The following is a 17,929-nucleotide window of genomic DNA, read 5'->3' as shown; positions in this document are numbered from 1 at the left end:
GAAAATAATGCAATTTAGCTTAGCATACTTTTAGGATGTAAACAATCAAACAGTGTTTCTAGAGTTACCATCGCTAATGAATAAAATATCTATTTTGTTTTTAAATTAAATTTTCTGTTATGACTGCAACCCATTTATTAATACCTCATTATTAAATTTCATGTTTGATAAAAACCATTTTATATTTTCCTAGAAAACCACATTTATGACGTCATAATTACCCCCACAAATATACAAAAATTCCAATATGTTTTTATTTTCAATGATTTATATAAATCTGATAAGAATATTCACATTAGTTCTTCCGCTTTGCTTTTGGGTCATTAACATTTTCTTCTACTCGATGAAGTGTCATAAATTGATGACAGATACTTTAGTTGGTACGAGTGCTTCTCGGAGTCCTTAAACACGCACCAAACAACAGCTACCAGGGAATGTGTAGCAGCATACATATGCATGATAGCGCCAGTAGCAGGTTTGTTTGTGTATACGATGATAATTAAGTTTCACACAATGAAATCACGGAACAATTCAAGAAAATTTATGAGGTTATTTGCGTTAACGACACAAGAGATAATAAAAAACGGAATATTTGCTCTATATAGAAAAAATATGTTATGTAAAGTGGTAGGGTGTAATTTACGACATTATGATAAATATAATTTTTGCTACTGAAGCGGTGCGGTAGCTAATCATAGCTTAAATATATGATGAGTTACTACCCGGGATTTAGCGATTTGATATTGATATATTATAAATATTACTTACTTACTTACTTAGCTGGCCCATTACAGAACATTTGTTCCATAGACCGAACTAAGAAAAGATCTCCAATTCTCTCTGTTTCGTGCTTCGCTTTTTGGAATGCCAATTCTGCGTGCACCGCCATGTGGCTCGAATTTATACGCCTTTTTAGCGGGTTCATCATCGCTCATTCTTATTATATGGCCTAGCCAACGCAATCGCTGCATCTCGATACGTTTAACTATATTGATGTCGTTGTATAGCAGATACAGCTCGTGGTTCATACTTACTTACTTAGCTGGCCCATTACAGAACGTTTGTTCTATAGGCCGAACTAAGAAGAGATCTCCATTCCTCTCTATTTGTTGCTTCGCACTCTGGAATACCGCGCCTTTTCATCTCATCATCCACTTGTTTGCGCCATCTATTCCTGGCCTGCCAATTCTGCGTGCACCACCAAGCGGTCCGTATTTATACGCCGTTTTAGCGGGTTCATCATCGCTCATTCTTATGATATGGCCTAGCCAACGCAATCGCTGCATCTCGATACGTTTAACAATATTGACGTTTAACAATTTTGGTTCATACGACGTCGATATTCACCGTCAACGCAGATCGGTCCGTAGATCTTTCGAAGAATATTTCTCTCAAACACGCCAAGCACTGCTTTATCTGCTTGCGCAAGTACCCAGGCTTCGGAAACATACATCAGCACAGGTAGTATCAGGTTTTTGTAAAGCGTTATTTTTGTTTGACGAGTTGTGGCTTTGTTTTTAAAGTGCTTACTTAAGCTAAAGTAGCTTCTGTTGGCCAATACAATTCTTCTTTTTATTTCACAACTGATGTCGTTTGTTGTGTTTACGGCGGTGCCGAGGTATACACAGTCTTTTACTACATCAAAATTATAGGAACCACCTTCAACAGTTGGTCAGATCTCAATGGACGCATTGCGCGTCAACACCATCAGCTTGGTCTTCTTGCCGTTTACCGCCAGACCCACTTTAGCAGATTCTCCTTCGACCTTCTTAAAGGTATCGGTTACTTCTTTTACTGATCGTCCCATGATGTCTATATCATCAGCATAAGCAAGTAATATGTGGCTATTGGTGTAGATTATGCCACTTCTTTTGACGTTTGCCTCTCCTATAACATTTTCTAGCAGGATGTTGAAAAGGTCACACGAAAGGTTGTCTCCTTGCCTGAAACCTCTTTTGGTACAAAACTCTTCGGAGAGGTTCTTTCCTATTTTAACTGAAGATCTTGTGTTACCAAATTCAGACATGGCTTGGAATACCTTTGAACGTAGCGGGCTGTCGAAAGCTGATTTATAATCGACGAAAAGGTGGTATGTGTCGATCTGCATCTCCTGGGTCTTCTCCAGGATTTGCCGCAGGGTAAATATCTGGTCAATGGTGGACTTGCCAGGTCTAAAGCCGCCTTGGTATGGTCCAATTATTTCGCTGACCATGGGCTTTAGTCGTTCGCGCAATATCCCTGATACTATCTTGTAGGCGATAGGGAGAAGACTTATGCCCCTGTAGTTGGAGCATAAAGTCTTACTTTCTTTTTAATGGACGGGACACAGGATGCTCAGGTTCCAATCGTCGGGTACGCGTTCTTCCTGCCAGATGGAGCTAACTAGCTGATGCATACACGTTATCAGCGTGTCGCCTCCGGTTTTAAACAGCTCGGCTGGTAGGCCATCAGCTCCTGCTGCCTTATTATTCTTCAGCCGGTTTATTGCTGTCTTTAACTCATCTTGGCCGGGTGGTATACATTCAATACCATCTTCTGGGATTGGATCTGTGGTATCTTCGTTGAATTCGCTACAATTGGATACCAGCAGTTTGGAAAAATGCTCTTTCCAAATGCTCCTCCACATCAGTTACCAGATTACCTTGCTGGTCTCTACAGGTGGATGTGCCAGTTCCAAAGCCTTCAGTTTGATGTTTCACTCTTTGGTAGAATTTTCGGACTTCATTCTGTCTCCTGTACATCTCGATTTTTTCACACTCCCGCTTTTCCATCTCTCCCTTTTTCCTGCGGAAAAGACGTTTTTCCTCTCTCCTTTTCTCCCGATACCTCTCTCGTGCGCTACGAGTTGCTACTGATTGTAAAGTAGCCTTATACGCCGCATTTTTCGCTTCGGTAGCAGCACGACACTCCTGGTCATACCATGGATTCCTTGGTGGAGGTCTCTGGTATCTAAGTACTGATTTTGCGGCTGTTTGGAGTCATGGAGTGGGCAATGTTTTGCCATTGTCCTGATATGTTATCGGGGCGAGGAGTGCTTTGATAAAGCAGTTGGGCCAGTTAAGTGGAATATGCTGTGGCTATCTGTTGTGATTGCAGCTTACTGATGTCCAACTTCCGTGTTGTGTCTGTTCGCACTTTGTTTGCTACGTTTAATCTGGTACGTACCTTTGCTGCAACAAGGTAGTGGTCCGAGTCTATGTTTGCACCTCGGAACGATCGTACATCCAACACGCTTGATGCATGTCTTCCATCTATCACAACGTGATCAATTTGATTTCTTGTTCTTTGATCTGGCGACAGTCAGGTGCCCTTATGAATATCGAGATGCTTTAATCCGGTACTGATAACTAACATGTTTCTTGCAGCTGCAAAGTCTATCAGTCTCATAACATTGTAAGATGTTTTACTGTGGAGACTGAATTTCCCGACTGTTGGGCCAAAGATATTATCCTTTCCAATTTTGGCATTAAAATCGCCTAGTATAATTTTAATGTCATGGGCAGGGCAACGGTCATAAGTTTCTTCTAAGCGCTCGTAAAAAATATCTTTGGTCTGTTCGTCCTTGTCTTCAGTGGGAGCATGAGCGCAAATAAAGCTGATGTTGAAGAATTTTGCTTTTAATCGAATTGTAGCGAGTCTTTCATTCACTGGGGTGAAGCTGGAGACCAGATGTTTTAACCTCCGACAAACTACAAATCCGCAACTAAACTCATGCTTTACGTCATGGCAGCTATAATATAGTGCGTCACATTTAGGTGTTGTTGTGATGCCTTTCCCAATCCATCGTATTTCCTGTATGGCAGTAATATCGGCCTTGTACTTTTCAAGGACATCTGCCAGTGCGTAAACTCCACCTTCTCTATAAAGAGTGCGATCATTCCAGGTTCAGATTCGCAGATCATGGTCCTTAAAACGTTTGCGGGGTTCGTCTTTAGAGGGGTTTGTTTTTCTTTTCTTTTTTCATAGTAGGCTGCTTTTTCTAGGGGAGGGTTACTAACCCGACGCCCAAACCCAAGTTTTTAACGTTCTTATGGGTGAACGCGCGCACATGTTAGCTCACTACCTTTAACGGGTGTTAAAGGCAGTCCCCAGGTGACACCACCTTATCACTGAACAAAATTAGGCTCAAAACGCACTCCCCACATAACGCGAATTTTCGTAATAAAGTTGAACGATTTATAAACGTTGTAGAGGCGTAAGCTTTTCCATGATAAAATGCCAAACAGTACTAAGCAAAAATAACATGAACCCGTGACACGACTCACGCGTGATCTGTCAACAAAAGGCTGTTGAAAAAAGTACCTCATGTTGGATCACCCATTATTTTTCAACATAAAATCAGGAATATAAATATATTTTAAGACAATAAATAATTTATAAAGTTCGAGTTAAAACCATTGCATACGGTGCCGACGTACTTATTATGGTTAGCGGAAAGTTCCCACAAACTCAATCGCAACTTATGCAAAAAGCTATAATCACACTATCGAGATGAGCACTAGGGTTATGACTTTTTGAAAAATTTTTCGCAAAAATGATTTCCTGTGGCTAGAATGAATGAACTTTTGCATATTAATGCCTAAAATAGCGTTCATTCCATTTAAGTAGTAAAAAAGGTTCTGCACAAACCACTTTCATAATGTATAGTTGTGAAAAAATACTATGAAATAAAATAAATTTGAAATTTTTTCTCAAAAAATTGTTTCCTGTGTCCTTTTGCATATCGCAAAAAAAGTCACACACAAATCCCTTTTAATTTATATGGTATATAAAATAAAGTTATATATGATATATAAAGTGATATATGTACATGTAATGATATGATGATAAAACAAGTAAAAAAGTATCAGTCAGCTTTGTCGACAGAGATATACAAACAGGCCTTTCAGCGTCGTGCACTGCTTTGACTTGGCGAAAACTTTGGCGGATAGTATGCCCCGAAGGTCTTCAATGGGTTTGTGGCCATAAATTACAGCTGGCATTATCCTGCTGGAAAGCCCATTTATATCCGTATAGTTCTCCAGGAAAATCTATTAAGTTGTTCTCTAACAACTCAACATATGTTTCGGCACTCATTTTTGTCGGAACAAAACTTAAAGTAGACTTTAGTCAATGTTAAATGTTCCCTTTATGACGCGACAGACGCGAATTTTTTATAATTCTCAAATAATTATTCTTTATTGGTTTGTAAATTAAAATCGAATGTCTCAACTAATGGGATTGCAAATTAAATCCAAAAAAGATATTACTACTAAGCAAAAAGTGAGAGGACATAAGCAAAATGTAGGAAAAAATTGAAATTTAATACCGTTAGAATTTATTTGAGAATTGGGATTTTTTCGCGGGGATCTCTTATGGTACGCGCTGCATCGGGAGCTCGACGAAAGCCTAATTTAAGTTTTGTTCCGACAAAAAATTAGTGCCGAAACATATGTTGAGTTGTTCGAGAAGAACTTAATAGATTTTTCTGGAGAACTGTATGGATATAATTGGCCTTTCCAGCAGGATAATGCCCCGAATCACCCTGTTCGACATACATAGGAGTTTTTAAAGGCACGAAATGTACCGTTATTGGAGTGGCCAGCTGTAATTCAGGGCCACAAACCCATTGAAGACCTTCGGGGCATACTATCCGGTTCTATGACACGAAGGCTACAACAAGTTGTAGTTCACAAGGGCAATACAATATCATGTTAAATGTACAATAATTTCGTTCATTATTATGCATTTTTTAAAAATTTTTGTTATTGCACATATAAATATTTTTTATGGAAAAATGTTTATAAAATATTTTTCTTTAATATGAAATTAATAAGAAACCAATTTTCTTTTATATTTTAAAAGCAATCCTGTGATACAGTTGAAATAGCTGATATGTTCGCTCAATTCTTTCAAAGCACATACTCAACATTTCCTTTTAATAATAACACTGTGGTACAAAAGTTGACAAAAAATTTTTGCAGGTGTTCTGATGCATAAATTCGGTTTTGTGGGAGTACATAGAAGACGAAAATACCTTTGGTTTCTTTGGGTCACTTCGGTTTTTGGTTTTATAACGAAACATACGCATTCTTGGATTTTCAACATTACACGAACATTACTTCATTTCTCCACAACCACATTTGCACACCCTATTTTTCACTACAAAGGGGAGAATATTGTCTTTCGAATAAGCCATAGATTTTTAAAATCGGTTAACAAATGGCTAAGTAATAGTGGTTTATATGTGACAAAAATCCATTAAAAAACAGTGACATGTTTTTCCTTGTGCTCTAGGCTGCGTAAACGATACCTAACAGTACAATTATTTACTGTTAGTAAGTAGGAAATTTAGTTGGCTTTCCAAAATGGGAAAAACCAACGAAATCGGTTGAAAAATGAATGCGCTATGTAATTTTTTGTGTTTCACCTTTTTGTGTTTTTCATATTTTATTTATAAAATATTGGTACCTTGTGCGTAATTGTTAAGCAAGATAATCACAGAGTGTGAAAATCGGTTGTGGAAAAAAGAAGTAATGTCCGATTAAAGTTGAAAATCCAAGAAAGCCCATTTTTCACTACATTTACCGTTATAAAATCAAAAACCGAAGTGACCCAAAGAAACCAAAGGTATTTTCGTCTTCTATGGACTCCCACAAAACCGAATTTATGCATTAGAACACCTGCAAATTTTCACTGTAGCACAGTATAATTACTCTTATAACATTGATAAACTAAATCAATTCCCTTATTTCCTTCTTACTGAGGATGAAGTGTTCGATGGTTTAATTTCATTAGAATATTGTAACTCTCCACGTCCAGATGGTGTACCGGCCAACATTCTGAGGAAATGTGCTTATGAACTGTACAAGCCTCTCACTAGCATTTTCAATGATTCCTTATCTTTACGATACTTTCCTGTGCTCTGAAAATCTAGTTTTATTATTCCCTTACATAAATCTGTCAGTAGGGGCATTGCAAAACTTAGTGCAATCCCAAAACTTTTTGAACTTTTGGTATCACGTAGAATAATTCATTTTATTTCACCAATTATTTCTCCCTATCAACATGGATTTATAAAAGGGAGATCAACTTTAACGAACTTATTGGAACTTACTTGCCATGTTCACAGTGGATTTACTCTAAAACATCAAACAGATGTAATTTACACCGACTTTAGCAAAGCCTTGACGCGGTCGTGCATAGGTTATTGATACACAAATTGGATATAATGGGCTTTCCAACTACACTTTTATCAGGTATTTATTCCTATTTGCAAGATCGCTCCCAAAAGGTATCTTTCAATAATATAATATCAAGAGACATTACTGTTCACTCTGGTGTTCCTCAAGGAAGTCATTTAGGACCATTACTTTTCGTTCTATACTTAAATGACCTTCCTTCTGTGATAAATTTTTCTAAAGTTTTAATGTTTGCTGATGACGTCAAACTATTCTACAATCTTGATTCGCGAAATCAAGCACTAAATCTCCAACATGATTTGCATTCTCTAGTGAATTGGTGTAGTATAAACGGTTTAGAAGTCGACCTCTTTATTTTGAATACTTTATCGGTTCTCACAAGCTTGATGATGTTGATTCATTTGATGATCTTGGTGTCATTTTAGATAATAAACTACGTTTTAATTTACACATTGAATCCTGTATCAATAAAGCGAAATCGTTCTTAGGGTTCATAAAACGTTGGTCCACGGAATTTGATGACCCGTATGTAACTAAACGTTTGATTGTCAGTTTGGTTCGGCCTACATTAGAATATGGTTGCGTATTATGGAGCCCATTCTACAAATGTTCTTACAATAAGATAGAATCTGTCCAAACACAATTTCTCCTGTTTGCTATTAGAGGTTTGCCTTGGAGTACAGTGGAAGCACTTCCCTCCTATGAACATCGATTACAACTTATTGATCTCCCGACTTTAGCACGGAGACGTCTTATGCTTAGAGCAATATTTCTAATAAAACTTTTACGTGGTCAGATTGATTCAAAATTTTTAATTGGCGAAATAAAATTTAATGTGCACTCTCGCGGGTTACTCGGAATTACATACCGCTCAGTCTTCCATTAGCAAGATCTAACTATGAACTAAGCAATCCGTTTAGATCATTATGTGAAATTTATAATAACTTGTATGCACTTATAAACTTGACAGACCCTTTACCTACAATAAAGTCTTCTATTCTACGTCTACAGCTTTAGAATCAAGTTGTTGCCATATATATGTTGTGTTGTCCTTATTGCATAATCTGTTTTATTAACTTCTTTAGTACTATTTTATGTAAATCCGACTGATGTCTAACTGTAGCCGGAATTTCCCTACCCTACTAACCCTCCATAATCCGGATTATGGGGTGTACGCTCTGCCTACGTTATGGGGGGTGGCCCCCTCGGTCGGCAGGGGCGGGAAAGAATGGCGTAGGAACGTTCGAAAAAAAAAAATCGTAAGTACTAACTACAATGTCAAAAGAATATTGGAAATATATTTTGTTTATCACAATATTAGTTTGCACATATAATTACACTGGGTGTAATTTTTGGAGTCATGTTTTATTAACCATATTCTGACTCCACAGTGTGATAGAACACCAAAAATGAGAAGACACGTGTCTCGCCGTTTTTCCCTATCTCATCAACTTTTGCGGTTATTGGCCTCCAAAAGTCTGAGGCTTTGATGTAAAAAGGGTCATTTAGTCAGGACTATATCTTCCAAACCGTTAGGAAATTTGAATTCATCTCAGAGGCAAAGTTATAGCTCTTGTCTTAAAGAACAAAAATTGTGAACACTTATAACCCATCAAACTTCATCTGCAAGGTCAAAATCGCCATGGTCAAATTTCTTTTAAAATTTTCTCAAGTTTTGTTATACAGCTATCAAACCGATCAAATTTGAAGCAAACAACCAACTTCAAAAATGTATCCAGATCTCAATAAACAACTTTTTAGAATATACGAACTTTGAAGGAACAGGTCTTAATGGTCAAAATAGCAAAGCAATTGCGATTTTTATCCTCTTTTCTCGGCTTCTGCTCCATAGATATTAAACCGTTCAAAATTTAAGAAAACAATCAACCACAATAGCGTAGCAACGGCTTCAATAAACAACTTTCTGGAATATGCGAAATGTCTATGAACGGTCCTTAATGGTAAAAATAGCAAAAATCTTTTGAAAATATCCAATTTTTATACTTTTTTCTCCGAGTCTGGTCCAAAGATACGCAACCGCCTAAAAATTAAGGATACCGTCAACAACACAAATGTACCTAACATTTCAGTAAACAACTTTTTAGAACATATGAAGATTCTAGGAATGATACTTAGGGCTGAAATTCACGAACAATTAAATTTGTTTAACATTCCCCCTGCTCAGGTTTGGAAACAACAAACTGTTAAAAACTAAAGGAAATTTGAAAGGTTTGTTATTTACGGACCTGAAAAGGAAAGAATGATCAAAAATAATCGAATTTAGAGCTTGAAGAATCGTTCCCAGAATCTTCATTTGTTCTAGAAGCTTGTTTGTTGAAATCTATGGTACATTTTTGTCGTTGACTGTATCCATAATTTTTGGGCGGTTTCGTATATTTGGACCAGAGTCGGAGAAAAAAGTATAAAAAAGTATATAATGGATATTTTCAAAACACTTTTGCTATTTTTACCATTAAGAACCGTTCATAGACATTTCGCATATTCCAGAAAGTTGTTTATTGAAGCCTTTGCTACACTATTGTGGTTCATTGTTTTCTTGAATTTTGAACGGTTTTATATCTATGGAGCAGATGCCGAGAAAAGAGGATAAAAGTCGCAATTGTTTTGCTATTTTGACCATTAAGACCTGTTCCTTCAGGGTTCGTACATTCTAGAAAGATGGCTATTGAGATATGAGGTACATTTTTGTAGTTGGTTGTTTGCTTCAAATGTGATCGGTTTGATAGCTGTATAACAAAACTTGAGAAAAATTTTAAAGGAAATTTGACCATGTCGATTTTGACCTTGCAGATGAAGTTTGATGGGTTATATGTGTTCACAATTTTTGTTCTTTAAGACAAGAGCTACAACTTTACCTCTGAGATAAATTCAAATTTCCTAACGGTTTGGAAGATATAGTCCTGACTAAATGACTCTTTCTACATCAAAGCCTCATACCTTTGGAGGCCTATAACCGCGAAAGTTGATGAGATAGGGAAAAACGGCGAGACACGTGTCTTCTCATTTTTGGTGTTCTATCACACTGCGGTGTCAGAATATGGTTAATAATTTTCGTGTTGCACAGTGTTATTTTACATAGGTATTTCAACACATTTTTATTTTACTAACAAACTTAGCACCATGCCGTACATATCTTGGACAACTTTTTTACCAAACTGCAAAGGGTCGACGGTTGTAAACAAGTAATGTAAAAAATGCCCATAATTGGATTTACAAAATTTTTGGACCAAATTTACTAAGAAAAGCCCAAAACGTTATTGCTGGTGTTTTGGGCAACTCCATCTTCCAGCTTATTTATCATTACAGCCTTAAGGTATGCTCTAGTTTTGTAATAAATAAATCTTAACATAATTTAAAATATTTAACATTTTAACCTACGCACACATCTTTCAACGTGTTTTTCAATCAATTTGCAATAAAATTTAAAAAATAAAAAATGTATAACAATTCTTGGAAAATCGTCCCCACAATTCCTCAACCATAAAATGTGTTGATTAATTTATAGCTGTATTTAATCAATCTCCATGTTTAGTTTTTTCTTTGCTTTTTATTTTATTCAATGAATGTCGAATGGCAATTTGTTAAAAAAATCGAATACACCACAAAGAACAAAGGAATCTGATACGTTTAGCCTCCCACTTCATATCCAATGCAGCAACTAAAACTTGTGGATGGATTATTCCTGTCATTCAAAGTGAATGAGTGTCAGCGGTGCGCTAAATGTTGCTTGGATAGGATGTTCTATCTAGTTTTCCCATCTGTCCCTCCTCGTTTGAGTGTGGGCCCATGGCGCACGGGTGTGTATTTGTTAGAGACATGGATGAAGAATTTTTCATTCATGGTACACAATTCTACATGTCGCTGGTTTGTCGTGTACGTTTGTGTGCCACAAAATCAATCGCCTGCGAGATAGATATATGGATGGAGAGAGAGAGAGCGAGCAAGCGAACAGCTTTTAGATTTAATACCTCAAATGTTTATAATTGACTTAACATGAAAGATTTATAGCTGCGCCAAAAGATTTATTGGCAAACACGGTGGCGGCCGGCCGGTCTTCTAGCAAGCAACCATAATTTTTCTATTTTGCAGAACTGTTCTATTTGCAGAACGTTCAGAAAGATTGTCAGATTGATGGATAGATTTGGTTGGATATTCAACCATAAAAATATATATTTTTTGCTTTCTGCGAATCATTTAAATAAACATTTAACAAATTTTGAAAGGTCATTTAGAATGACAATCATAATAAAATTTTGAAAACGAAAAGATCATTCAAATTTGCCAAGGCTTTGGAGGTTCGGGTATGAAATGCAGGTGATTAGAAATGTTGTTATGTGTAGATATTGAAGACAAGAACAAATTGTCTAATGACAAACGAAACCCATTATTGTGAATGGTTATCTGTCATCGTTAAGGGGAACACTAGCTCTTTATTTTAGAATGGTGAAGGTCTTCACTAATTTCGTACTGTAGTAGAGTAAACTAGGAATTTTGAAAATAGATTTCAATATTTGGGTGCCACCGAGGTGCAATGGTATGCGCACCCGCCTTGCACGCTGAAGGTCGTAGGATCTATTCCCCGGCCAGTCAACATCAATATTGTCAACGGTGGCAAAATACCCCTGAGTAATGTTGGCGACATTTCCTGAGTATTTTAGCCACGTAAAACGTCTCTACAAGTGGTGTCGTAAGACAAATGCTACTTTTTCTGCAAACCTTCTATGTGCAATAGTTTTTTTTTTCTCCCCTATTGAAATTTCCACATTTAACCAATTGACATTACCGGAAATCAAGAATATCCTGTCACATATATTTACTGAGTTCGGCAACCATTAAAAAGAACAAGCTAAAGTAAAAAAAATTATTCAAATTGCAATTTTAAATATAATTTCCGCTCAAGTCACAGGCTATTTTTTAATGCAGGAAGAAGCCTCATATTTATTCTCCTAAGAACACGACAAGCAACTCCTTATCTCCTTTCTGCCATGGAGGGAAACATTTTAAATGCAAATTTTCCAAAGTGATGTGAAAAAAGAACGATACGAAAGATAGTTTTCTATATTGAGTGGTAAAATGAAGGCTTGGGAGATGATAGTAGGCGGAAAATGAGGGAACAGGCAAAATGGAATTACCACATAGAAGTAGTAGGGTGAAGGTGAGGGTGTTGGCAAAATGTATAAACACACATCTTTTGCATAATAGGAAAAATATAAGCGTGTTATGTAGGAGCTGAGGTTGTTGGTACAATGGTCACACATTTTGCCTGCATCTTCACCACCCACCTACTAGGCCCAGTGCGAGCGGTTATATGTCACATTTATTATGTGTAATAGAAAACATAATGTCCTTTATTCTGGAAATAGGTCATAAGAAATTGCTTGGCATAATTTAACCACCTTTTCCATTGCCTTTTCAACGTCTGGAAAAGGATAGGAAGAGATAACTGAATGTAAATTTATTTTTGAATAACTTTACAAATTAAATTTAAATATGATTAAATCCATTATTTCCTTTATCATAAATTGTGTATAATAATTTTCAATAATTTTCTTCATTCTTCCTTTCTTATTTTCTCTTTCAGGATGTCGGGTGGTTTAATGTCATGTGTAAGGGAGAATTCCCCTCCCTTAGATTTGGATGCTTCCGGACCACTATCACTGCCGGAACCCCGCATTAATACATCCGATTTATATGATAATGTCCATTCATCATCACAACAGAATATTATGTCTTCAACGCCGCTGGCGGCACATTCATCATCAATACAATTGGATGCAGCAGCAGCTGGCAGTGCCGGCAGTAATGGGGGTGGTGAGGGTGTTACAATGTCAACACCTCAAGCCACCCCACCCAATACAGGTAAGTTCTTCGATTCAATATCTATTTTTTACTTTGCCATGTCAAGTCTTATAGCTGTTGTTGTCTATTTTTATTGTGGCCTCCGCACTTAAGAAGGCACTTGAAGATGTCCTTCTAAGACGAGGATACAAAGATGATGACAGACAATTATTGTTTCCTTGTTATTTTTTTAAAGATGTTGGTTTTTGTTATGAGAATTGAAATATGTTCATGGAGGGCCAGGATATTTAAAGTGTCACTGACTTGTTATGACTGAAGACAGGTTTTCTGTGATTTATTAAGGCAACAACAACAACACGGAGGAAGGAACACGGTCCTCAGAGGACTTGAAGGACTTCTTTCTATGGAAAAAACAGGACCTATAGAAAAAAAGCCCTCAGTGGACCTGATGATTTTTTTTCTATAGAGAAAAAGTCCTCAGGGGACCTGATGAATATTTTTCTATAGAAAAACAGTCCTCAGGGGACCTGATGAATTTTTTTCTATAGAAAAAAGTCCTCAGGCGACCTGATGAATTTTTTTCTATAGAAAAACGTCCTTAGGGGACCTGATGAATTTTTTTCTATAGAAAAAAGTCCTCAGGAGTCCTGATGAATTTTTTTCCATAGAAAAACAGTCCTCAGGGCGACCTGATGAATTTTTTTCTATAGAAAAACAGTCCTCAGGGCGACCTGATGAATTTTTTTCTATAGAAAAACAGTCCTCAGGGCGACCTGATGAATTTTTTTCTATAGAAAAACAGTCCTCAGGGCGTCCTGATGAATTTTTTTCTATAGAAAAACAGTCTTCAGGGCGACCTTATGAATTTCTTTTTCTATAGAAAAACAGACCTCAGGGCGACTTGATGAATTTTTTCTATAGAACGACTTGATGATTTTTTTCTATAGAAAAACAGTCCTCAGGTCGACCTGATCAATGTTTTTCTATATAAAAAAAGCCCCCAGGGGACCTGATGAATTTTTTTCTATAGAAAAACAGTCCTCAGGGTGACCTGATGAATTTTTTTCTGTAGAAAAACAGTCCTCAGTGCGACCTGATGAATTTTTTTCTATAGAAAAACAGTCCTCAGTGCGACCTGATGAATTTTTTTCTGTAGAAAAACAGTCCTCAGTGCGACCTGATGAATTTTTTTCTATAGAAAAACAGTCCTCAGTGCGACCTGATGAATTTTTTTCTATAGAAAAACAGTCCTCAGGGCGACCCGATGAATTTTTTCCTATAGAAAAAAGTCCTCAGGGGACCTGATGAATTTTTTTCTATAGAAAAAAAGTCCTCAGGGGACCTCATGCATTTTTTTCTATAGAAAAAAAGTCCTTAGGGGACCTGATGAATTTTTTTTATAGAAAAACAGTCCTCAGTACCACCTGATGTATTTTTTTCTATAGAAAAACAGTCCTCAGGGCGTCCTGATGAATTTTTTTCTATGGAAAAAAAGTCCTCAGGGGACCTGAAGAATTTTTTATCCATAAAAAGTCCTCAGATGGTTGTTTTCTATCGTCAGGTGACCTGACGGTTTTTTTTCTATAGAAAAATAGTCCTCAGAGAACCTGAGGAATATTTTTTTTTCGATAAAAAATTCAATAGAAAAACAGTCCTCTGAAAACCATAGGGTTTTTTTATACACTTAGTTGTCTATGAAAATATTTTAAACCTCCTCCCACCGCCCTGCAGTCATTCCTGTAGGATTATTTCTGCTCCCTTTTATATTTTATTATTTTCCTTTAAACATTTTCTGCCTTCCTATGGCTTCTCCTATCTTCAGTTTTTTTCCTATTAGATGTAATTTTGTATTATTTTTTATTGCAATATTATATTGTACTAATACCTAATATCCTTTAGGATCCTTAGCAACCATAGGACACACACTGTTCTACTTAGTGAACGCTAAGAGAAATGGAAAATACCATATTCTCCTTTTTTCCATGGCTAAGCCTTTTATGGTAAATGTAGAAAAAATAGACATACGAATGTTATAGAAAAAAATCCCCAAAGGATGGAAAGCTTTCCCCCGCCCACCCACAGCACTACTTTCATGCTGTCAATATCATAAGGCATATAACACACGCAGCGGATACTCCTAGGAAATTTGCCTAAGATTATGTGTCATATTTTGACATGAAAGGATAAAAGGAAAAAATTGTGTTGCAGAAGTTTCCATTTCATATTTTTTGCGTCGAATTCAGCGGGGAATTTAAACTGTGGCTAATGTCATTTCCATTTCAAGTCAATTGAGACAGTCTCCGGAAAGAATCGCAAATGTTAAAGCAACGAAAGAAAATATGAAATCTCAATTTCTTTCCATTTCCATTTCATTTTACCACCCAAGGGATAGAGGCCACATGCAAAAAGGATTCAATAGGATTTGAGTGCTAAAAAGAAAGGGATTTGTAAATCACAAAGCCAGCAAAGCCAACGTAACAGAAAGAAAAAACTGTGGAAATCCTGGAAACATTTCTAGGACTTAAGCCTTTTTTTTCTTTATTTCTTTGCTTCTTTTTGTGCTATGCCATTTTCTGCTTAACGCCTAAGGATATGCTTAAGTGTTGCCTTTTGTTGTGAGCCATATTTACACAAAGCACCATTCAATGTAAACGTATGATTTTTGTTTTATTTGTTGAGGGCTGGGAGGGCTTCACGTGGAAACGTCAACTTGTCTGAAAAACTGAAAAAGAAGAAAAGAAAAAGAATCACTTTGTATAACTGTTAAACAACGTGGCAGTAATTTCAAATGCATGAACAAATAGTAGTGCATACTTTTAGGAAGTTGAAAAGTAGACAAAACAATATTGCATGCATTTAGGAAGTTAAAGAAGTAAAAAATCCATTGCATACTTATATGGTTACTGACAGCTTTTGTGGATGTTTTGCAAACATTTTTACAGATTACTTTTTTCTAGCGATTCTTTATAGTCCCAAGCTTACCTCTATGAGGGGGGTAGGAGGCATTGATCTATTAAGTATTCCCTTTTCCTTTCAGTGGAAGGCAAAGCTGAGTACAATACTCTTGCCTCTGTCGCGTTTTCTGTCATTTACAAATTCGTGGACAAATAGGTCGGCTACATACCTGAGATATGCAGCCTTCCCTTCAATTTTTGTTTTTCCTTTTCGTTTTTGAATTCCTTGTGGACATTTTATTTAGCACATCAAGTGATGCGTTCTTGATATCAGGAGTTGTGTATCATATCGCATCAGATTTCCATTGAAAAATGAAGAGACAAGGATGGCACATTTCATTCTGATAGGATTATGGAGAGTGCGATACCATGAGGTCTTTTTATGAAAGGCAAAGAGGTTTTATTAGGGAAGACCACAAGGTCTTCCAAAAGGCCTTCTTATAAAAGTCCAAAAGGTCTTCTAATAGAAGATTATGAAGAATTCTTTCAAAGGAACAAAAAAAAAAAAAAGAAAAATCTTCAGGTCCTCTGAGGACTGTTTTCTTCTATAGATTTTTCCTATTGAAAAACAGTGCTCAGGTGAACTGAGGATTTTTTTTATAGAAAAACTGTCCTCTGAGGACCTGAGGAAATTCTTTCTATAGAAAAATAATCCTCTAAGGACCCGAGGATTTTTTTTAAGAAAACCAGTCCTCAGTGGAAAAGTAGTCTTCGGTGGACTTCTGGATTTTTTTTCTAGAAAAAAATAGACCTCAGAGTAGGTGAGGAATTTATCGAAACATAGTCCTTAAAGGACATGGGGAACATTTTTATATTGAAAAATGATGAATTTTTTTCTATAGAAAAACAGTCCTCAGGGCGTCCTGATGAATTTTTTTCTATAGAAAAACAGTCCTCAGGGCGTCCTGATGAATTTTTTTCTATAGAAAAACAGTCCTCAGGGCGTCCTGATGAATTTTTTTCTATAGAAAAACAGTCCTCAGGGCGTCCTGATGAATTTTTTTCTATAGAAAAACAGTCCTCAGGGCGTCCTGATGAATTTTTTTCTATAGAAAAACAGTCCTCAGGGCGTCCTGATGAATTTTTTTCTATAGAAAAACAGTCCTCAGGGCGTCCTGATGAATTTTTTTCTATAGAAAAACAGTCCTCAGGGCGTCCTGATGAATTTTTTTCTATAGAAAAACAGTCCTCAGGGCGTCCTGATGAATTTTTTTCTATAGAAAAACAGTCCTCAGGGCGTCCTGATGAATTTTTTTCTATAGAAAAACAGTCCTCAGGGCGTCCTGATGAATTTTTTTCTATAGAAAAACAGTCCTCAGGGCGTCCTGATGAATTTTTTTCTATAGAAAAACAGTCCTCAGGGCGTCCTGATGAATTTTTTTCTATAGAAAAACAGTCCTCAGGGCGTCCTGATGAATTTTTTTCTATAGAAAAACAGTCCTCAGGGCGTCCTGATGAATTTTTTTCTATAGAAAAACAGTCCTCAGGGCGTCCTGATGAATTTTTTTCTATAGAAAAACAGTCCTCAGGGCGTCCTGATGAATTTTTTTCTATAGAAAAACAGTCCTCAGGGCGTCCTGATGAATTTTTTTCTATAGAAAAACAGTCCTCAGGGCGTCCTGATGAATTTTTTTCTATAGAAAAACAGTCCTCAGTGCGTCCTGATGAATTTTTTTCTATAGAAAAACAGTCCTCAGGGCGTCCTGATGAATTTTTTTCTATAGAAAAACAGTCCTCAGGGCGTCCTGATGAATTTTTTTCTATAGAAAAACAGTCCTCAGGGCGTCCTGATGAATTTTTTTCTATAGAAAAACAGTCCTCAGGGCGTCCTGATGAATTTTTTTCTATAGAAAAACAGTCCTCAGGGCGTCCTGATGATTTTTTTTCTATAGAAAAACAGTCCTCAGGGCGTCCTGATGATTTTTTTTCTATAGAAAAACAGTCCTCAGGGCGTCCTGATGAATTTTTTTTATA

General features: G+C 36.6%; 1 protein-coding gene across 7 annotated transcripts in view; it reads left to right on the top strand.

Annotated features, from left to right (window-relative positions):
* Nucleotides 1-17,929, top strand: part of LOC141405664 (uncharacterized) — a 309,097-nt gene that overhangs the window by 116,661 nt on the left and 174,507 nt on the right. For all 7 annotated transcript variants that reach the window (XM_073990265.1, XM_073990267.1, XM_073990266.1 and 4 more), the window contains one exon: nt 12,784-13,061. In XM_073990265.1, the coding sequence (XP_073846366.1) occupies nt 12,785-13,061 (277 nt within the window). In that variant the 5' untranslated portion in view covers nt 12,784. The remainder of the gene's footprint in view (nt 1-12,783; nt 13,062-17,929) is intronic.

Source organism: Musca autumnalis, unplaced genomic scaffold (genome assembly GCF_047663935.1).
Source record: "Musca autumnalis isolate F117 unplaced genomic scaffold, ASM4766393v1 scaffold_5, whole genome shotgun sequence".
Taxonomy (NCBI): Eukaryota; Metazoa; Arthropoda; class Insecta; order Diptera; family Muscidae; genus Musca; species Musca autumnalis.
The sequence above is the reverse complement of the archived record's forward strand: the minus strand, read 5'-3'. Positions and strand labels throughout refer to the sequence as shown.